The sequence below is a fragment of the Bos taurus genome, chromosome 20, assembly GCF_002263795.3.
Source record: "Bos taurus isolate L1 Dominette 01449 registration number 42190680 breed Hereford chromosome 20, ARS-UCD2.0, whole genome shotgun sequence".
Taxonomy (NCBI): Eukaryota; Metazoa; Chordata; class Mammalia; order Artiodactyla; family Bovidae; genus Bos; species Bos taurus.
The window spans coordinates 14,836,721-14,859,524 of NC_037347.1; the positions used below are offsets into that span (position 1 = coordinate 14,836,721).

A 22,804-nucleotide genomic window follows, 5' to 3' on the forward strand; every position below is an offset into this window, starting at 1 on the left:
TGCTTCTGTTATCTCATTTGGATGCTAAATTTATTCCCCACCCCCAGAAACAGCCAATATGCTACATCTGTATTCTTTGTTCAGCAAATTTGTAAGAAGAATATTATGTTCCAACATTGATTTTCCAAAGAACCAATTCAGTTCCATTTCTGAATACCATCTCTCCCCATCATTACAGAGGTTTTTCTGAAAGCATTCTTTCTACTAAGTGATTCGGTGTGGTGTCTATTTTGAGCATGTGAGCAAGTGCAATTATTTCTAAACCTGATCACAGTGTTAAAGTTACAATAGAAAATTCCATTCAGTTCCATAAATCTTTATTAGAATATATGTTGATGTCTTTATCACTGAATGAAGGGATGAAATATCAGACACAACACCTCAGTTCAAGAAATGTATGGTATTTGGAGTGACACATACATGAAATAAGTAAAATGTGAAATGAATGGAGTGAGAGCCCAAATGAATAATGCAGGCAAACATCCAGAAAATAGATCATCGTGAAGTAGTTGATGCAGGGTTTCATGAGATTGTTGAGATGAGAGAGCCTTGAAAAGAGAGGGATTGAGCAGAAGGTAGGCATGTTGGGACAGTGGGAATAAGAGACAGTTGTGGCAGAAGTGATATGTGGAATGTGGGAGACACTGATGGCACATACTTGCCTATATCGTGTTGGAGTAGAGAGAGCTAGAATCAAAATGACTAGGCAGGGGGAGCTTGTCTTCTATGTTGTGGATTATGACAATGTATGATTTTTTTTTAATTGTTATTTCTTATTTGCTTATTTAGGTGTGCTGAGTCTTAGTTGCAGCACACAGGATAGTCAGTCTTTTTTGCAGCAATGGGATCTTTTTTAACAGCTTTTGGTTATGGCATGTGGGATCTAGTTCCCTAACCAGGGATTGATCCCAGCCTTTTGCGTTGGGAGCACAGTCTTAGCCGCTGGACCACCCGGGAAGTCCTGACAGTGGATGATTTTAATTGTAATGGTGTCTTACTACAGATGCTCGCGGGGACACAAAAGTCTCAACTTATGCAAAGTAAACCTTGGAAAAAATGTTGCATACCATGCACCAACAAAGCTTATCAATGAGAAGGAATTCTAGGTGGAGTGGAACTACACAGTGGTTTGAAGTAAGAACAATTATCTGGAAGTGAGCCTAAGGCGTGCAAGTCCCAGTTGAGAGCTGAACATCTGTAGATTTTGATGAGTGTTAGTGCCCGTTGCTTCAGGGTTATTTTTTATCATGCAACCTCCCATTCATCCTCCCTATCCCATTTTCCTCCTTTCGGCTCTTGCAGTCCCACCTTGTCTGTAAGTGTTCTGGAAAGACCAGCACTGTATTTGGAGAGCCACTCACACCAGGTTTGTGACAGTTGTACATGGTTCATAGATTTCATGTTTATGCCAAAATGATCAAGCTGCAGGTGCTGATAGGAAAGCAATATAAATGTATTTTAAAGTGTTTCCAACTAGTGCAGAATTTGAGGTAAGACAGCAGAGAGTCAAAATAAGCATAATGGGACTGGGGATTTTCTCTGTGTGTGTGTATGTTTTAAACCAGTAGGCTGAAACAGATCAATTCACTGAACAGCAATTTATCAAAAGATTAGTTTACTAAAAAAAAAAAAACAATTTGCTGAGCACCAGTTTGCCAAACTGTGATTTATGGACTAGTAATTAGCTGATTGAATAATTCATCAAAAGACTTATTTGCTGAATTAGCAATACACTAAAAACATCATTCTATTAACTATTATAGCAGAATGGCATATTTGCTTATTCTATTCATAAAGGTGCAAAAAAAATGTGGCTCTTTTATTTTTCAACAAAAATCCAGTCTTGTAAGCACCCTTCCCACCCCCCTTTTTGCCCTACTGAGTATTATGTGTGGGTGTGTGTATGTGAGTGTGTGTCCAGGGGAATGCAAATTAAGGATTTATCATTATATTCTGACTTCAAGCGTTTCCTTTTAGTTTATGCCTTTTCAGTAACTGTTTATTCTTTCACCATTCTCCTTGTCCCTGACAAAGATGGCTTCTGAGGTCATGGTTTTTGTGTTCTTGTGGCAATCACATGGAGAAGGAAATGGCAACCCACTCTAGTATTCTTGCTGGGATAATCCCATGGACAGAGGAGCCTGGCGGGCTACATGGGGTCCCAAAGAGTCGGACACAACTAAAGCAACTGAGCATGTGGCAATAGCAGAGGGAGGGGAGAGGACTCTGATCTGTGAGTGGATCCTTGTCCTTCTGTGGAGAGAGTGTTCCTTGTCTATCTGTCCCTGCCCTCTCTGCTGGCTCCCATTGCTGAAGTTTCTGGAGAAGTTGTGGTCAGGTTTCTCTTGGGATAGTCTTGTCTGTCAGCTGCTGTGGATGTTGCATGGTTTGTCTGAGATCTGGCCATGAACTCCCCTTTGGTCTTGACTTGGGTCATGGTCCTGAGACATGGCTCTCAGTAAGATGACCTGGAGAAGCTCACCAGCCAGCAATGTTAACTCCTTTGTGCTCCACCCACAAGCCACGTGGGCGCTACTAGCAACTTTTCATGCCACCTAGAGCTAGGAAGGCCCCAATACCATGTCATCCCATAACCTTTCCAATTTTACTCTAAAGCAGCTGCCTTGAGTTGCGAAGAGTGCCGCGCACATCATTGGGCCCCTACATTGTGCCCTGCAAGGGTCCTTAGGAGCCCCTGTGAAGTCTTGTAGCTTTCTTCTCAGCTTATATTTGCTGTGATACCAGTGCAGAGATCAGTTAGCAAATATCTCAAGTCTTGCTTTTTCTACTTCTGTTCTTTGTCTTTCTCCGTTATCTCATGGAGGCTGAAAGGGGCCAGCTTTCTACTTCTTGCTGGCCTGTTAGAACTTCCCTCCCATAATGCCTTCTGCCTGAGAGGGCTTCCTCCTTCTCCTCCTTTTGTAGGGGCTATAATGACAGGCTGGTTCCCTGCATGATTGCTTAATTTACTGGGGAGAAGAGAGAAGAGAAATATATTTTCAGCTCATATTTTAAAAATTTCATGTGTGTGCCTTTCTTCCCTGATCTTCTTCCTCTTCACCACAGTTGGATCTAGGGCTGCCTGCCTACTGTGGGGAGAAAACAGGAATTACAGTTAGACTCCCAGAGGATACATACAGGGTGGGTGGCCGACGTGGGATCGAGTCAGGAGAGAGGAACATGTGGCCCAAGCCAGGCTGAGGAGGAACCCAAGCAAATGCATCAGCCACAGACTTCATGCATCCATACCACCAGTGTGATGGGAAGGAGTCCATTGCTGAGAAGGTCCTAGGTCCCCACAAGGACATACGTCTATATGCCATCTTGGGGAGGGGCGAATGGGGGCATCTTTTTTTTCTTATTTATTTTTGGCTGTACGGCATCTTCCTTGCTGCATGTGGGCTTTCTCTAGTTGCACCAAGCAGAGGCTACTCTTCGTTGGGGTGCTTGGGCTTCTTTCTCACTGCAGTGGCTTCTCTTGTTGCAGAGTACCAGCTCTAGGCATGCGGGCTTCAGTAATTGTAATGCTTGGGCTTAGTTGCTCTGTGGCATGTGGGATCTTCCCAGGCCAGGGATTGAACCCATGTCCTCTGCATTGGCAGGAGAATTAATAACCACTGGACCAATAGGGAAGCCCTGGGTCAGGGCATCTGAGAAGCAGAATTTCCCTGTAAGCACTATTGATACTGAAAAGAAATTGTTGAGGCTGAAGAGATTAAGATACTTCAGTGCGAGTGAAGATTAGAAAAATAGAAAAGCTACATTTACTTTTCATATTTGAATTTTAGTTTAAGTAAATCTGTGGAACTACTTGAAAAGTTTTTAGCAATTCACTTTTCACAGAAACTCAGTGTTCTGTGGGTATCCTTTTACAATATTATTTTTTGGGGTATTTTTACTATTAAGTATTTTGTACAGGTCACAAATGTGAAGTTTTTTTTTGTTTGTTTGTTTCATTTTGTTTTTAATGATAGGGTTGGTTTCTTTGGTTCAAAGAATTTTCCACCATCTTCTGGCTTTCCACATCCACTTAATCGACTTTGCTTTCTGGAGTAGGACGGAATGAGGCAGAGCTGCAGGTGTGTGCAGGGAACTGGGTCTGGGGATGTTTTCCCACATTTATGTGTGCCCTCTACCTCCTGTATTCACACACACACGCACACTCACCCTTTATGCTTCAACTCCTAATACACTTGATTTTGCTTTCATTTTCCCAGGGGTATGTTATTCTTCACATATCCAAGATAAAGAATAATGAAAGACCGACCACTTGTGTATCGCACATCAAACATTGCTGAATTGTTGAAGTATCTGAAACGGGAAAGAACTTGCTTTTGCTTTATGTTGCATTGGAGGAAAATAGAGGAAGATCTTTTACTTCCACCCACAGTATTTTTCAGCTTCTGTTCTCTGCCGTCCTCTCTCAAACAGCAGCCTCTGAAGAGAAGATGAAAACTTCAAGAAAGTTTGAACCAAGCTGAGACCAGGAGTGACCAGAGTGGAAAATGATGCCACAATGGGCTGAGCTGATGTGTCTGGAATCAAAAAGAGTGAATCCAGAGGTTATGTCTTATCTAGGAAACAGCAAAAAAAAAAAAAATTATTTTCCCAAACAAAACACAACACTGAATTACAATTTCACTAATTTTTATTGAAGAATACTAAGTGGGAGGCAATGTTTTGGGCACTGCTTAGCAGAGCTCACAGAATTATTGGACAACCACCAGGTAACCGGTGGACAAGGTGATTCAGGGCACTGGTTACCAACAGCCCCGGTTTGTTTGGGACCAGGGGGATTCCTAGGACATAGGGCTTTCAGTGCTAAAATGAAAACCAGGCAAACCAGGATGAGTTGGTCACCCTCCTTATCAAGGCAACTTTATAGCTTCAGTGATTAACTTCTATGATTTTAACCTCAAACATTTGCTGGATCATAATAACCCATGATGTTTAAAGTAAATTATGAATCTGTAGATGTTTGCTTTTTACTAAGCAGAGGTGTGTAGGAAAAAATCCTGGTCTTTGGAAAACTAATTCTGTTGCTTTATTAGCTGAGTGACTCTAAACTAGTCATGATTAATCTCCAAACTTCGTGATATAAAATGAAAATAACCGTCCTACAGGTTTGTAAGCAAAGTAATTCATGTGATGATGTTTTGCATATTTTTAAGTACTATGCAGATGTGTGATATGATTTACTTGGAGATGGAGTCCTGTAGAAAAACAATAATAGAAAACAAAATTTCTATTTTTCTTAGTCTCTCATGATGAAGTTTTCACCTAAAATGTTTTATAATTTAGCAGGGCTAAAAATATTTGAAGCTATTAATACAACAGAGCACAAAGTATTATTGTACTGCCATCTTTGGGACATATTTTGAACTACAGTTTTGTGTAGTTAAATTGTTTTTCAAAAGCAATGTAGTTATGTTTTAAAAGTATCAGCAACAGTGAGTATGGTCACTGGTGTAGAACCTGAAGGCTTTTTAGCTCCTAGGCCAACTATAAGATATTGAGTCAACAATGATTCAGATCAGTTCAGTTCAGTTCAGTTGCTCAGTCGTGTCCGACTCTTTGCGACCCCATGAATCGCAGCACGCCAGGCCTCCCTGTCCATCACCAACTCCCAGAGTTCACTCAGACTCACGTCCATCGAGTCAGTGATGTCATCCATCCATCTCATCCTCTGTCGTCCCCTTCTCCTCCTGCCCCCAATCCCTCCCAGCATCAGAGTCCTTTCCAATGAGTCAACTCTTTGCATGAGGTGGCCAAAGTACTGGAGTTTCAGCGTTAGCATCATTCTTTCCAAAGAAATCCCAGGGCTGATCTCCTTCAGAATGGACTGGTTGGATCTCCTTGCAGGCCAAGGGACTCTCAAGAGTCTTCTCCAACACCACAGTTCAAAAGCATCAATTCTTCAGCGCTCAGTTTTCTTCACAGTCCAACTCTCACATCCATACATGACCACAGGAAAAACCATAGCCTTGACTAGACGGACCTTTGTTGGCAAAGTGATTAGCACCTGTCAAAGAGTTATGACTGACGCTGGTCTCCTGGAATGATTAGCTGGTAAAGCTGGAAGGGACATTAGAAGTCAGTTTTTGCAAATGGCTTCCTGTCTGCAGCCCCCAAACTCAGGAATTTAGCAACAGGAAGATTTTACCCCTGGGAAGCGCCCTGGAGGATGGGATAGCAGTCTCTGGCACAAAGAAAAGACATTGACATCCAGATTCTACATGTATGTATCATCTATGTATCTATTTGTGAATGAATGAAGGAATGAAACTTTTGGTGTTAGGGTCGATTCCTCACTGACCCTGGCTCTATCTGAATTGAGTAAGGGTGGAAATCAGAAAATCAGCCTTGGAGTCTCTTAGGGAGTACGTGTGCTGGCCTGAGGGGAACTTTGTGGGGGTGATGAGAATGGTTTTCTGTCTTCATCTAGTGGTGATCACATTTTGGTGTATATAAACATACAGAGTCATCAAGCAGTACACATAAGGTTTGAACAGATTTTACTTTATGTAAATCATGGCTCAATAAGATGCTGTTAAAATCTCTTTTCCTGTACCTTAATTTTCCACCAATTAAAATTCCCTTTGGGTTTGTTAGTTCTTCTTGTATAACATTCTGGTGGGTTGGTGGGAGGGGTTAAGTCAGCCTGGAGTATGTTAAGTTTAGTATGTTAAGAAGCAGAAGCGGGTAGGAAATTTCTGAAGACAGCTCATCTCCACTTTGTAACTTTACTCAGGAATCAGGGGGTGGCAACTGCTTCAGATATCACAAAAGGAATATCTCCACCTACTCCTTGCCTGTCCTGGATGGTACAGGCTGGAGAAGAAACACAGCTGTGCTAATTTAGTCTCATATTACATTTATCACCATAAATCTCAAGTGAAGTGTAAAAGTCACTCAGCCGTGTCTGACTCTTTGCAACTCCATGGACTGTACAATTCATGGAATTCTCTAGGCCAGAATACTGGAGTAGGTAGACTTTCCCTTCTCCAGGGGATCTTCCCAACCCAGGGATCGACCCAGGTCTCCCGCATTGCAGGCAGATTCTTTACCAGATGAGCCACAACCGTCTGAAAATCCTTGCAATCCTATTACATTTAGTGAGTACATTTGCTTTCCTACTTCCTAAAATTATTCATCTGTTAACCCTCTCTTCCTCTTCAAACAAACCACACTCTCTCAGCTCAGACCTTGTTTCGTATTTCACGGAGAAAAGAGAAAAGCAGTCAGGGAAGACATGCCTCATCTTCCCATCACCAAGTCAAGCAAACTATCTGGATCCATATTCAATCTGTCTTTGCTCCTCTTTCAATGCGTCCATGGTTATCAGTGAGGGCTATAGGTAGAATTTTAAAAATGTTGATGCCCAGATCTCACTCTCAGAGGGTCTTAATTAATTAATCCAGTATGGAACATTCTCTTTTTTTTTTTAAATTCTCAAGAGATTCTAATATATAGATGGAATTTAGAACCAAGAGTTTAGAATGTTCAAGTTCCTGTAAGTTGGCAACTCCTCTGGTTACGCAATGGCTCCCACTCTTTCTCCTCACTTCAAAACTTTCGTCTTTCACATATCTTTCCTTTTCCTAGATGATCTATTTTTCTCTCTGCTAGAAAAATCCCATCAGTATATGTGTGCTAAGTTGCTTCAGTCGTGTCTGACTCTTTGCGACCCTTTGGCTTCTCTGTCTGTGGGATTTTCCAGGCATGAATACTGGAGTGGGTTGCCAGGCCCTCCTCCAGGGGATCTTGCTGACCCAGGGATCAAATCCTTGTCTCCAGCATCTCTTGCATTGGCAGGTAGGTTCTTTACCACTAGCACCACCCATATAAATAGGTCCTGACATCTTCTATCTTAACCACAATCTCAACTCCACTTTTCCCTCTATCTGCTCCCTTTATAGCAAAACTCCTTTGCATAGTTGTTTATATTCGTGCTCTCCGTTCTAAAACCATCAATTTTCTAATTAACCTACTTTTGTTTCTGTCATTTGCTGTTGAAAGCCTCAATATCCTACATGCTGGCATGTTCAACGACTTAACTTTCAACTTTGTCTTCTTTCAGTTTTCAGTCATATTGAGCACAATTGATTTTTCTCAAACACCCTTTCTCTAGGGGACGGAGTTGTCAGTCTCACACTGGTCCAGGCATACCCACCACAATCCTCTTCCCTCGTCCTTGCTGGGGCTTCCTTTTAGACTCCTTGGCTAGTTCCTCCTCTCCTCTCCAAGCTCTAAGCCCCAGCTCACCCTCCTGGCTCATCCCTGTCCCTGATCTTCTCCAGACACCCTGTTTCCCAGGGTAACCTCCTAAGTGTGTGCTTAGTCGCTCAGTCATGTCTGACTCTTTGGGAACCCATAGACCGTAGCCCACCAGACTCCTCTGGCCAAGGGATTCTCCAGGCAAGAATACTGGAGTGGGTAGCCATTCCCTTCTCCAGGGAATCTTCCCAACCCAGGGATCGAACCTGGGTCTCCTACATTGCAGGTAGATTCTTTACTGTCTGACCCACCAGGGAAGCCTCTGAGTTTTTTGGCTGCACTGCACAGCATGTGGGATCTTAGCTCCCTGACCAGGGATCAAACCTGCACCCTCTGCATTAGAAGCAGGGAGTCTTAACTACTGGACCAGCAGAGAAGTCCAGGGTAACCTCATCCCGTCCCAGATGTGGCTGTCTCACACATGAGTATTTCTTGAACTCTCATTTCTTTCCTAAGAGCCAGGCTCATACTCAGTTGCCTCCTCAACATCTCAATTTGGATATCAAATAAACATATCAATCCTTATTTTTCTACACCATCCCAATGTTGAAAAACCTAGTAACTGGCTCCCGAGGTGTTAAAAATCATAATTTTTAGCAGCAGGCTCTTCCTTTCCCCTTCACTCCATTTCCAATTAATAAGCAAATTCTGATACTTTCTGAATATTGTCACTTCTCTCCATCTCCTATTGTTACCAGCCTGATCCATGCCACCATAATCTCTTCCCTCAGCTATTTTAATACTCTCTGCTGCCATTCTTGTTTTACAGTCTATTCTTACACAGCAGCCAATGAATCTTTAAAATGTAAATCAGATCATATTTCTCCCAAACTCAACCATTCCCCTGTCCCCTCCCACAGGGGCTGCCCACAAACCTTGGAATCAAATTCACATCCCTTTAACACAACCCACAAAACCTCCTGTTTCCTCCCATTCTCACCATTTTCTCTTTCATTCACTCCACTACAACCACTCGCATTTATATCTGTCCCTCAAAAGGCCCAACTTGTCTCTGCCTCAGGGTCATCACTCTCGTTTGTCCTTTTGCCGGGCAGGTTCTTCCTAGAGATCTTTGTATGTCTGGCTTTTTTTCACCTTGTCCTGGAATCAGCCTCAAAGTCATCTCCGGGAGAAATCCTTCCTTAGTCCCCCAGTGGAGGACAGAGGGAGAGGATTTCTTGATGTTGCTCACTGCTGTGTTCCCTGGGACCTGGCACAAAGGAGGTTCTCAGGGAGTATTTGTTGAAGAAATGAATGTTTTGTGCTGCCTTTAGCATGAAAGCCTCAGTGTATCAACTATAGGATATAATATACAAAGTGACTCTATCTGTAGGAACCTCATGACTGATTTGAAGGAAGTTTAATAAAAGGACTTATAAAGTATGGACAGGGTGTAGGGAAACCACAAGATCCTGGTTACTGGCAGTGAGAACATGTTACCAAAGCTATGGAGCAGGGCCTAGAGAGGCTGCATGGGGGGATCATCTTCTAGGATGATGGCCATGGTTTCTCATGAAGCATGGTTACAGGGAGGGCTTCCCTGGTGGCTCAGTCGGTAAAGATTCTGCCTGTATTGCAGGAGGCCTGGGTTCAATCCCTGGGTTGGGAAAATCCCCTGGAGAAGGAAATGGCAACCCACTCCAGTATTCTTGCCTGGAGAATCCCATGGACAGAGGAGCCTGGCAGGCTACAGTCCACGAGGTAGCAAAGAGCCAGACAGGACTGAGTGACTATCACTTCACTTCATGATTACAGGGAGAGAAAGACTTGACTAAAAACCTAGGGTATCTATTAGCATTGGCAATTCCACTACAAATAACTGACATTCTGATCTATGTATGAATTCTTGTGAACTTAATGTGATCCTTAAAGTGTTAATTTGATTCTCCTGAGACTTTGCTGACAGGTTTTGAAGTTTCAAGACTGAGAGCTAGAACCCCAGATTGAGGTAAATTCAGGAAAGAAATGACTGACACTTCAGCAGATTTTCTAAAGTTATGCATAGTGGGTATATATACATACAGTAAAATACACTATTTTTTGGTGAGTATTTCTGAATTTTGACAAGATATACACAGTCAGGTAACCACCACAATCAAGATGTAGAACATTTCACTTACCGTTAGAGTCTCCTCACGCTCGGTCATAAATCAATTGCCTCCCTTTCCCTCCAGCCCCAGTGACTGCTGCTCTGTTTTTATTCCTATACATTTGCCTTCTCCAAATGTCATATAAGTAGAAGCATTGAGTATCCATTTGAATCTGGCTTCTTTCACTTAGCCTAATGCATTTGAGATTAATCCATATTGTTGCAAGTACCATTCATTTTTATTTTTAATTTTTTGAGATGTAATTGATATAAAACATTATATGAATATTAAGTGTACAATGGACATTTGAGTTGTTTCCAGATTTTGGCTATTATAGATCAGAGCCATTATAAGCTTTCACATACAAGTTTTTGAGTGAACATGTTTTCAGTTCAGTAAATGTTTCGGAGTGGGGTTACAGGGAAGGTAAGTATATGATTTTTCCTAATGACAAAGTACCATACTATTCTCCAAAGTGGAAGTGCCATTTTGCATCCCCATCAGCAATGCATAGGGTTCCAAATGCCCCATATCCTTGTACACACTTTGTATTGATATGGTTGTTTTTTTTTTTTCCCCCATGACCCGACCTCTCTTCTAATAGGTGTGTGTTAGTTGCTCAGTTGTGTCTGACTCTTTGCGACTGCATAGACTGTAGCCTGCTGGGATCCTGTGTCCATGGAATTCTCCAGGCAAGAATACTGGAGTGGGTTTCCATGTCCTTCTCCAGGGAATCTTCCCAACCCAGGGACTGAACCCAGGTATCCTGCGTTGCAGGCAGATACTTTATCAGCTGAGCCACCAAGGAAGCTCTTTCTAATAGGTACATAGTGTGATCTCATTGTAGTTTTATTTTGCATTTTCTCAATGACTGATAATTCTTTTTGTATGTTTATTAGCCATCTGTGTATCTTCTTGGATGAAATGTTTCCTCAATCTTTTGCTTATTTTTTAAAATTGGATTATTTTTATTGAAGTTCAAGAGAGAGTTCCAGAAAAACATCTATTTCTGCTTTATTGACTATGCCAAAGCCTTGACTGTGTGGATCACAATAAACTGTGGGAAATTCTGAAAGAGATGGGAATACCAGACCACCTGACCTGCCTCTTGAGAAATCTGTATGCAGGTCAGGAAGCAACAGTTAGAACTGGACTTGGAACAACAGACTGGTTCCAAATAGGAAAAGGAGTATGTCTAGGCTGTATATTGTCACCCTGCTTATTTAACTTATATGCAGAGTACATCATGAAAAACGCTGGCCTGGAAGAAACACAAGCTGGAATCAAGATTGCCGGGAGAAATATCAATAACCTCAGATACTCAGATTACAACTCCCTTATGGCAGAAAGTGAAGAGGAACTAAAAAGCCTCTTGATGAAAATGAAAGTGGAGAGTGAAAAAGTTGGCTTAAAGCTCAACATTCAGAAAACGAAGATCATGGCATCTGGTCCCATCACTTCATGGCAAATAGATGGGGAAACAGTGGAAACAGTGACACACTTTATTTTGGGGGGCTCCAAAATCACTGCAGATGGTGACTGCAGCCATGAAATTAAAAGACTCTTACTCCTTGGGAGAAAAGTTATGTCCAACCTAGATACATATTCAAAAGCAGAGACATTACTTTGCCAACAAAGGTCCGTCTAGTCAAGGCTATGGTTTTTCCTGTGGTCAGGTATGGATCTGAGAGTTGGACTGTGAAGAAAGCTGAGCACTGAAGAACTGATGCTTTTGAACTGTGGTGTTGGAGAAGACTTTTGAGAGTCCCTTGGACTGCAAGGAGATCCAACCAGTCCATTCTGAAGGAGATCAGCCCTGGGATTTCTTTGGAAGGAATGATGCTAAAGCTGAAACTCCAGTACCTTGGCCACCTCATGCGAAGAGTTGACTCATTGGAAAAGACTCTGATGCTGGGAGGGATTGGGGGCAGGAGGAGAAGGGGACAACAGAGGATGAGACGGCTGGATGGCATCACTGACTTGATGGATGTGAGTCTGAGTGAACTCCAGGAGTTGATGATGGACAGGGAGGCCTGGCGTGCTGCGATTCATGGGGTTGCAAAGAGTCGGACACGACTGAGCGACTGAACTGAACTGATACATATTCTGGATTTCAAACTTTCATCAGATGTGTATCTTACACTTTCTCCCAGTCTGTGGTTTGATTTTTATTTGTTAAACAAAATCTTGCAAGGAACAGAAATTTTAAATTTTGATTAATTCCAATATATCAATGTTTCTCCTGTGGTTTGTGCTCTTTGTGTCCTATCTAAGAAATCTTTGCCTATTTCTTTTTTATTCTTTGCTTCACTGACTGGGACCACTGGTATACTTGAAAAAAAAAAAAAAAAAAGACCTTTATTGAGATCTAACTCACATACCATACAATTTATCCATTTGAAGTACAAAGTTCAATGGTTGTTAGTGTATTCTCAAAGTTGTGCAGTTATCTTCACCACAATCAATTTTAGAACATTTTCATCATTCTCCAAAGAAGCCCCATAGCCATCAGCAGTCACTCCTCATGTCCCCTCCAACCTGCTGCCTCTAGGAAACCAGCAATCACTTCCCTGTATGTATAGACTTACCTATTCTGGACATATCATATAAATGAAATCATATAATATGTGGTCTTTTGTGACTAGGTTCTTTCACTTAGTTTATGTTTTCAACATTTATGTATGTTGTAGTATGTATCAGTATTTCATTTTGTTTTACTGCCAAAGATAGTTCATGATATGGATATACCACGTTTTATCTATCCATTCATTGGTGCCAGGCACTGTGATAAAGGCTTGGAGTTCATCATGAATGATGCTGATACGAATGTTTGTTTGCAGATTTTTGTGTGGACATTTGTTTCCTGTTAGGCATATACCTAGGAGTGAAATTTCTGGGTCATATGGTAATATTATGTTTAAACTTTTGAGCAACAGCTATGCTATTTTCTAAAACAGCTGTACCATTTTAAATTCCCACCAGCAATGTACTACTTTTCCAGTTTCTTACAACCTAACCAATTTGTTATTTTCTATCTTATAGCTTCAGTACAATTTTGGTAAGACTAAATATTCTCGCCTATTTCTTTTTCTTAAAAGAATTGTTCTGGTAAAGAATGGTAAATTCAGTTATTTACCATTAAGCATGATGTTAATTGTAGTTTTGTGGGTTTTTTTTTTAGATGCCCCTTATCCTTTTGAGAAAATTTCTTTTAGTTCCCAGCTTGCTGAGAGGTTTTTTTGTTTGTTTAATTATGAATGTATGATGAGTTTTATCCAATGTTTTTCCCCTTATCTATTGAGATTATCATATGATTTTTCTTCTTTGATTTCTTGATGTTTCAAGATAGTTTCTTCAAACATTGATTATTTTTTTTCTTTTTTCTCTTCCTTCTCAATTGATTCTTGAGAACTGAACTAATCATGCATTCCTGAGACAATAGCCTTGGTCCACTTATATTATCTTTGATTTTGTAGTGCTTTCTTAAATAATTATTTCGAATTTTTATTTCAGCAATTGATTTGAATTTCATTAGCTCCTCTTTACTCCCTAATTTTTTCCTTTTTCAGAATATCCTGTATTTGTTTGATGAAGATGCAATATTTTCTCAAATTTATTTGAGTATAATTAGAACTATTTGTTTTCTCTAGTGTTATTGTTTCTAATTTGTTTATTTATTTGATGATAGTCTTTCTCTTTTAAGTTGTAAACTACTCTCAATGTCCGATGAGCCCTGCTTGTCTATTCCTGACGAACAATGCATAGCCATTGTTACTGGCTGCTGAGTGGTGAAATGAAGTGACGTTGCTCAGTCGTGTCTGACTCTGCAACCCCATGAACTGTAGCCTGCCAGGCTCCTCTGTCCATGGGATTTTCCAGGCAAGAATACTGGAAATGGGTTGCCATTTCCTTCTTCAGGGGATCTTCCCAACCTAGGGGTTGAACCCAGGTCTCCTGCATTGCAGGCAGACTTCTTACCGGCTGACAAATGGCTTCATTCCAGCATGGTTTCTAACATTAGAATTTTGTGGCAAAATCATTTTTGAACTATTCATCTCATTGCCCTTTACCACTGTGCCCATTTTTAGAACTGTTCATTGCCATAACAATAATCTTTTTTATATTAGTGAGGCAAAACTACTGTATGTTTAGGAAGAACCCAATCTTCCAGTTTATTTTCTAAGTCTCTTACTTTTTATTTGGGCTTCCCTTGTGGCTCAGCTGTAAAGAATTCGCCTGCAATGCGGGAGACCTGGGTTTGATCCCTGGGTTGGGAAGATCCCCTGGAGAAGGGAAAGGCTACCCACTCCAGTATTCTGGCCTGGAGAATACAGTCCATGGGGTTGCAAAGAGTTGGACATGACTGACTGACTTTCACTCACTCACTCACCTTTTATTTGAAGGTGGCTCCTGCTCTATAACAAGTCATACAATTTTCCCAGGTCAGTGGCAAACTCACCATAGCAACAGCTAGCAAAAGTATTACTAAAATTTCATATAGATCAAAATTTGGAGAACTAGGTAATTGCACCAGTGTTCTAGAAACTTGTGTGTGCAGAAATCCCTTTTAAATCTATGAGAAAATAAAATATAGAAGTAATTTCTAGGGCAGGTGGGGAAGCAACAAGTACAGAGGGCTGCTGGTGGAAGGGTCAAGCCCAGCTCAGGTGTCACGGTTGGGGTTCTGAACATTTACCACAAGGTGAATACTGGTCCCACACTACCCCTAACTTGGGGTAAAAATGCCTCTCTCTACCCATAAGTAGAATAAATTCTTATAGAGATAAGAGATGAAATAGAACCCTCAGAGATAAGTGATGTACTGTATTAGGAGATGTAGCTTTAACAGAAGAGTAGAGAGGATTTTAAAAGATGGAATTAGATTGGAACAAATCCTTTATGAGAAAGCTTTTCTGAAAGATGTTAGTTCAGTTCAGTCACTCAGGCATGTTTGACTCTTTGCGACCTCATGGACTGCAGCATGCCAGGCTTCCCTGTCCATCACCAACTCCCAGGGCATGCTCAAACTCATGTCCATCAAGTCGGTAATGTGATCCCACCATCCCATAGTCTGTCGTCCCCTTCTACCCCTGCCTTCAATCTTTCCCAGCATCAGGATCTCAAATGAGTCAGCTTTTCACATCAGGTGGCCCAAGTATTGGGGCTTCAGCTTCAGCATCAGTCCTTCCAATGAATATTCAGGACTGATTTCCTTTAGGATTGACTGGTTTGATCTCCTTGCAGTTCAAGGGAATCTCAAGAGTCTTCTCCAACACCATAGTTCAAAAGCATCAGTTCTTCAGTGCTCAGCTTTCTTTATGGTCCAACTCTCACATCCATACATGACTACTGGAAAAACCATAGCTTTGAGTAGATAGACTTTTGTCAGGAAAATAATGTCTCTGCTTTTTAATATGCTGTCTAGGTTGGTGATAGCTTTTCTTCCAAGGAGCAAGTATCTTTTAATTTCATGGCTGCTGTCACCATCCGCAGTGATTTTGGACCCAAGAAAATAAAGTCTGTCACTGTTTCCATTGTTTCTCCATCTATTTGCCATGCAGTGATGGGACTGGATGCCATGATCTTAGTGTTTTGAATGTTGAGTTTTAAGTCAGCATTTTCGCTCTCCTCTTTCACTTTCATCAAGAGTCTCTTTAGTTCCTCTTTGTTTCCTGCCATAAGGGTAGTGTCATCTACATATCTGAGGTTATTGATATTTCTCTTAGCAATCTTGATTTTAGCTTGTATTTCTTGCCAGTAGGTCCATACTGGCATTTCTCATGATGTTCTCTGCATATAAGTTAAATAAGCAGAGTGACAATATACAGCCTTGACGTACTCCTTTCCTGATTTAGAACCAGTTGGTTTTTCCATGTCCAATTCCAACTGTTGCTTCTTGACCTGTGTACAGATTTCTTAGGAGGCAGATAAAATGGTTTGGTAGTCCCATCTCTTTAAGAATTTTCCACAGTTTGTTGTGATCCACACAATCAAAGGCTTTGGTGTAGTCAATAAAGCATAAGTCAATGTTTTTCTGGAACTCTCTTGCTTTTTCGATGATCCAACGGACATTGGCAATTTGATCTCTGTTTCTTCTGCCTTTTCTAAATGCAGCTTGGATGTCTGGAAGTTCACGGTTCACGTATTGCTGAAGCCTGGCTTGGAGAATTTTGAGCATTACTTTACTAGCGTGTGAGATGAGTGCAATTGTGTGGTAGTTTGAGCATTCTTTGGCATCGTCTTCCTTAGGGATTGGAATGAAAATTGACCTTTTCCTATCCTGTGGCCACTGCTGAGTTTTCCAAATTTGCTGGCATATTGAGTGCAGCACTTTCACAGCATCATCTTTTAGGATTTGAAATAGCTCAACTGGAATTCCATCACCTCCACTAGCTTTGTTCACAGTGATGCTTCCTAAGGCCCCCTTGGCTTCAAATTCCAGGATGTCTGGCTCTAGGCGAGTGATCACACCATCTGGTTATCTGGGTTATCATGGTTATCAAGATCTTTTTTCTACAGTTGTTCTATGTATTCTTGGCACCTTTTCTTAATATCTTCTGCTTCTGTTAGGTCCATACTGTTTCTGTCCTTCATTGTGCCCATGTCTGCATGAAATGTTCCCTTGGTATCTCTAATTTTCTTGAAGAGATCTCTAGTCTTTCCCATTCTATTGTTTTCCTCTATTTCTTTGCACTTATCACTGAGGAAGGCTTTATTGTTATTCTTTGCAACTCTGCAGTCAGATGGGTATATCTTTCCTTTTCTTCTTTGCCTTTTCTGTCTTCCCTATCATATGCAGTGGATGTGTTTGTGAAAGCTTTTCCTTAGGGACATAATTTCACCTTACAGGTGAGGCTACCAAAACACAGTGAACTGGGATCATGTAGAATGAGACTGTGGTCATGCAGGAAGGAGCTAGAACAAAAACCGTATACTGTGAAGCCAAACCTTGGAGTACTCTCCACTGAATTGTTTCCTTCACTGAGTGATATCATAGAGACTTTCACCCTGTGGAGTTTTGTAGAAATTTCTTTCATATAAAAGTTTCTCTTGCAGAATCAGAAAGTAACAGCCGAGTCCCAAGCACAGTAAGCTTATAATAATGCTATTTTTGACACCTGTATTAATTTATTGTTTTGCATTATTTTTTTCCTGACACGTATTGATGAAGACAGAGCTTAAAAAACTTAGAAAAACACATAGTTAAATAAATCTTTGGGACAATCTCAGCCTCACTGTTGATGGAAAAATGGTAGGTGCCAATTAGAGAGTAAAATTCTCTAAGGAAAACCCAGGGTGGAGAAATGATTGTTTTGTTAACTGAAAAGATATCCATTCATTTGATATGCCAGATGACAAGAAGTAATATTAACAAACCATTTATTCAAAAGAGTTATTCAAGGATGGCTATGTGCCAGGCACTGTTCTGGCACATCGTGATCAGTACCAGACAATAAAACCTGCCCTCATGAAGCTTACATTTTACAAGGAAGATATGAATAAAATAAGTAAATATTAGAAGCTGATAAGCTCTCTGGAGGATAATAAATCAAGGAAGGAAGCTGAAGAGTGCTGAGCTTCCTATTTTAAACAGGGAAATCATGTAAGACCCCAGTGAAGGTGACTCTCGAAGACATGATACCTTGCCTGATCGCCTTTCCCAGGCCATGCACCTTCCTCCGATGGCTGCTGATGGTTCACAGAGAACTGTCCTCAGCTGATGACCTACCTTTCTCCAGGGGCTGCTCTGCACAGTTCCCTTGTCAGGTGGCCCACACCAGCGACTGAGGAATATGAGGGTACGAAGCTGGACTTCTTCCCTCAGAGGGCACCATTAGGCAATGCAGATCAAGCTCCAGACCGTCTGTCTCCCACGCCCGACAGCCTAGATTTTACCTAAGGCAACATCCTTACTTCCCTCTTTCCTGTCCTGCTTCCTTCTCTCCCTCCTAGATTTTTCCCAAAGAGCTTTCAATCAAATACTTTAGGAGTCCAGGGGTGTGGGGAGGTGGTGCTGAGATACCCCATCCCTTAAAAAAGAAATCATATGCACACAAATCCTTACTTTTGGATCCATTTCTTTGATACCTACCTGAAGACTTTGGGTACTAGAAGTAGTCCTAGGAAACTGACTCTAAGGATGGGATTACTCACCAGACAGATAGCAGTGACGTTCCTGCCCTGATGGTAGGTGGAACACTGCATTGGTGATGTTGTAGTGATGCGATGGCTAAGACCTTCTCCTCATGAATTTGGACAGGATATAAGTAGGGGGGTTGTGCTGACTCCCATGGTTTCCTTTGTAGTTCAGTTGCTAAGTCATGTCTGACTCTTTGTGACCCCATGGACAATAGCCTACCAAACTTCTTTGTTCCTGGGGTTTGTCAGGCAAGAGTACTGGTGAGGGTTATCATTTCCTTCTCCAGGGGATCTTCCCAATCCAGGGATTGAACCCACGTCTCTTATGTCTCCTGCATTAGCAGGCAGATTCTTCGCCACTGAGCCACAAGCAGTTCCCTGGCTTGGGAGAAATAGCAATTAGGAGAGCTGTGGAAAAGTTATAAGAAGTCTGAAGAGGGATCAGGATTACAGAGACACTGTGACTTCCCAATGAGAATTACTACTTTTGTCTTCCCTACAACAAATTAACTGTCCTTAAAAGTCCGCAGCAGAGACTTTTTTGTGGGGCTAGTGAAAAGGAATCCCTAAAATGCCAGCCATTAAGTGAACTGAGGTACATATGCACTATTATAAGTCATGCCATATTGTTATGGGCTTTTATCTAACAATGAGAACATAGACGATAGAACTCTGTTACTCACAATATAATATTATTACTTAGCAGCTGTGAACTGGGGTATAGTCCAACTCTGTGTCCTCAGATGACCTTTTAGAATCCGGCTTCTCTACCTCTAATAGACTTTCCACATCTATAGCACTCTGTGTTCTCATTTATAATATTTACTTTAATCATCGAGTGGTTAGGTACCCAAGGTTTAGCATAAATCCATGTCCACAGATGGCTTTTTGAAACCAGGCTTCTCTATCCCTAGAAGGCCTCACTACATCTCACAACAGCATAGTCTGATCTGTTGATCTAAGCATTCTTTCTAGAGAAGATCACATTTGCCCTCTAAGTTGATGCCATCACGTTACCTGCACTTAGTGAGCAAAAGTGCTGAGTACTCTGAATGCTTTGGTGAGTAACACACATGAACTTCAGAGGGTGGGAGATAAGACTCACCAATATTAAGAGGCCTACACATCAGTGACTTTTTAGGAGTCCTGTGGTCAGGGGATGCTGGGCTATCTCATCTCAGGGGACAACAAGTTATTGTCCCTTGCATCTTGAGAAAGAAATGTCAGGCTTGGTTGGCCTCATCAGGCCTTGGAAGCAGTGTATTTCACACTTGGCGATTTCACACTTGACCCATTTATTGGATAATGTTAAGAGATCTAGCTTTAAGTGGGTTCCAGAGCAGGAAGGGGCTTTGCAGTGGGTTTAGGCTTCAGCCTAAGCAGCTTTGTCACTTAGGCCATAACTGGTAAAGGCTGTCTGGGTACAAAGGATGATATTAAGACCCTGGCAAACTCCAATAAGAGAGTCAAGGCACTGATGCTTAGGATTCTAGAGCAAGGGCATGCTATTGGCAGCAGAGAATGGTACAGAAAGCAGCTCCTGGAAGAGATGGAGGCTATAAATGGGTCCAAGAACATTGGTTTTGTGGTAGACAGAATAGCAGCTCCCCAAAGGTGTTCACTGGATGAAGCACAAGCTGGAATCAAGATTTCCAGGAGACATATCAATAACCTCAGATATGCAGATGACACCACCCTCATGGCAGAAAGCGAAGAACTAAAGAGCCTCTTGATGAAAGTGAAAGAGGAGAGTGAAAAAGTTGGCTTAAAGCTCAACATTCAGAAAACGAAGATCATGGCATCCAGTCCCATCACTTCATGGCAAATAGATGGGGAAATATCTGACTTTATTTTTTGGGCTCCAAAATCACTGCGGATGGTGACTGCAGCCATGAAATTAAAAAATGCTTATTCCTTGGAAGGAAAGTTATGACCAACCTAGGTAGCATATTCAAAAGCAGAGACATTACTTTGCCAACAAAGGTCTGTCTAGTCAAGGCTATGGTTTTTACAGTAGTCAGGTATGGATGTGAGAGTTGGACTATAAAGAAAGCTGAGTGCTGAAGAATTGAGGCTTTTGAACTGTGGTGTTGGAGAAGACTCTTGAGAGTCCCTTTGATTGCAAGGAGATCCAACCAGGCAATCCTAAAGGAAATCAACCCTGAATATTCACTGGAAGGACTGAGGCTGAAACTGAAGCTCCAATACTTTGGCCACCTGATGTGAAGAGCCAACTCACTGGAAAAGACCCTGATGCGGGGAAAGATTGAGGGCAGGAGGAGAAGGGGATGACAGAAAATGAGATGGTTAGATAGCATCATTGATTCAATGGACATGAGTTTGAGCATGCTCTGGGAGATAGTGGAGGACAGAGGAGCCTGATATGCTATAGTTCACAGGGTCACAAAGGGTTCGATACAACTTAGCAACTGAACAACAACAACAAAAAGGCTCCACTTAATAGCAAAGGCAGTGGCACCCCACTCCAGTGCTCTTGCCTGGAAAATCCCATGGACGGAGTAGCCTGGTAGGCTGCAGTCCATGGGGTCGCTGAGGGTCGGACACGACTGAGCAACTTCACTTTCACTTTTCACTTTCATGCATTGGAGAAGGAAATGGCAACCCACTCCAGTGTTCTTGCCTGGAGAATCCCAGGGACGGGGGAGCCTGGTGGGCTGCCATCTGGGGTCGCACAGAGTTGGACACGACTGAAGCGACTTAGCAGCAGCAGCAATAAAGGAGGTGCATCAGTGACATGATTAGGATCCACTCTTCCTACATACACGCCACCAAACAGAAGCTGCCATCCCAACAGTGTGGTGGCATGGTCTCTCAAGGGAGTGGAGACCTTGCAGCATTCGGTTTACTATACTCGGGTGCACTATATTCCTTAACTCAGTCGTCACCTTTTGGTTCTGAGTCACGAATGCAATGCCTGAACACACATGAATACAAACAGCTGTTGTTGTTTAGTTGACAAATTGTATCCAGCTGTTTGTGACTCCATGAACTGCAGCATGCAAAGCTTTCCTATCCTTTGTTATCTCCCAGAGTTTGTTCAAACTCATGTCCTTTAAGTCAGTGATGATATTCAATCATTTCATCCTCTGTTGCCCTTTTCTGCCCTCAATCTTTCCCAGCAGCAGGGTCTTTCCAATGAGTCAGCTCTTCGCATCAGGTGGCCAAAGTATTGGAGCTTCAGTTTCAGCATCAGTCCTTTCAGTGAATATTCAGAGTTGATTTCCTTTAGGATTGACTGGTTTGATCTCCCTGCAGTCCAAGGGATTCTCAAGAGTCCTCTCCAGCACTACAATTCAAAAGCATCAGTTCTTCAGCATTCAGCCTTCTTTATGGTTCACCTCTCACATCCGTACATGACTACTGGAAAGACCATAGATTTGACAATAGGGACTTTGTCAGCAAAGTGATGTCTCTGCTTTTTAATACACTGTCTAGATCTGACATAGCTTTTCTTCCAAGAAGCAAATATCTTCTAATGTCATGGCTGCAGTCACCACCCACAATGATTTTGGAGCTCAAGAAAGGAAAACCTGTCACTGTTTCCACTTTTTCCCCATCTATTTGCCACGAGTGATGGGATCAGATACCATGGTCTTAATTTTTTGAATGTTGAGTTTTAAACCAGCTTTTTTACTCTCCTCTTTCACCTTCGTCAAGAGATTCTTGAGTTACTCTTCACTTTCTGCTCTTAGAGTAGTATTATTTGCATATCTAAGGTTGTTGATATTTCTCCCGGCAATCTTGATTCCAGCTTGTGATTCATTGAACAGGATATTTTGCATGATGTGCTCTACATAGAAATTAAATAAGTAGGGTGACAATATGCAGCCTTGATCTACTCCTTTCCCAACTTTGAACCAGTCTGTTGTTGCTTCTTGACCTGCATACAGGTTTTGCAGAATGCAGGTAAGGTAGTCTGGTGTTCCCATCTCTTTAAGAATTTTCCACAGTTTGTTATGATCCACACAGTCAAAGGCTTTTGCTTAGTCAATGAAGAAGAAGTAGATGTTTTTCTGGAATTCCCTTGCTTTCTCTATGATCTAGCATATGTTAGCAATTTGATCTCTGGTTCCTGTGTCTTTTCTAAACCCAGCTTGTACATCTGGAGGTTCTCAGTTCATGTACTGTTGAAGCCTAACATGAAGGATTTTGAGCATACCCTTACCAGCATGTGAAATGAGTGCAATTGTACAGTAGTTTAAACATTCTTTGGCATTGCCCTTCTTTGAGATTGGAATGAAAACTGACCTTTTCCAGTCCTATGGCCACTGCTGAGT

At 41.7% G+C, this 22,804-nt stretch overlaps 1 protein-coding gene across 1 annotated transcript in view; it reads right to left on the minus strand.

The window, feature by feature from the left end:
* Positions 1-841: 841 nt before the first annotated feature.
* The window catches only part of RGS7BP (regulator of G protein signaling 7 binding protein), a 135,825-nt gene continuing 113,862 nt past the window's right edge, over positions 842-22,804 (minus strand). The window contains exon 6 of the mRNA XM_010816741.4: positions 842-4,535. Within this exon, the coding sequence (XP_010815043.1) occupies positions 4,375-4,535 (161 nt within the window). The 3' untranslated portion in view covers positions 842-4,374. The remainder of the gene's footprint in view (positions 4,536-22,804) is intronic.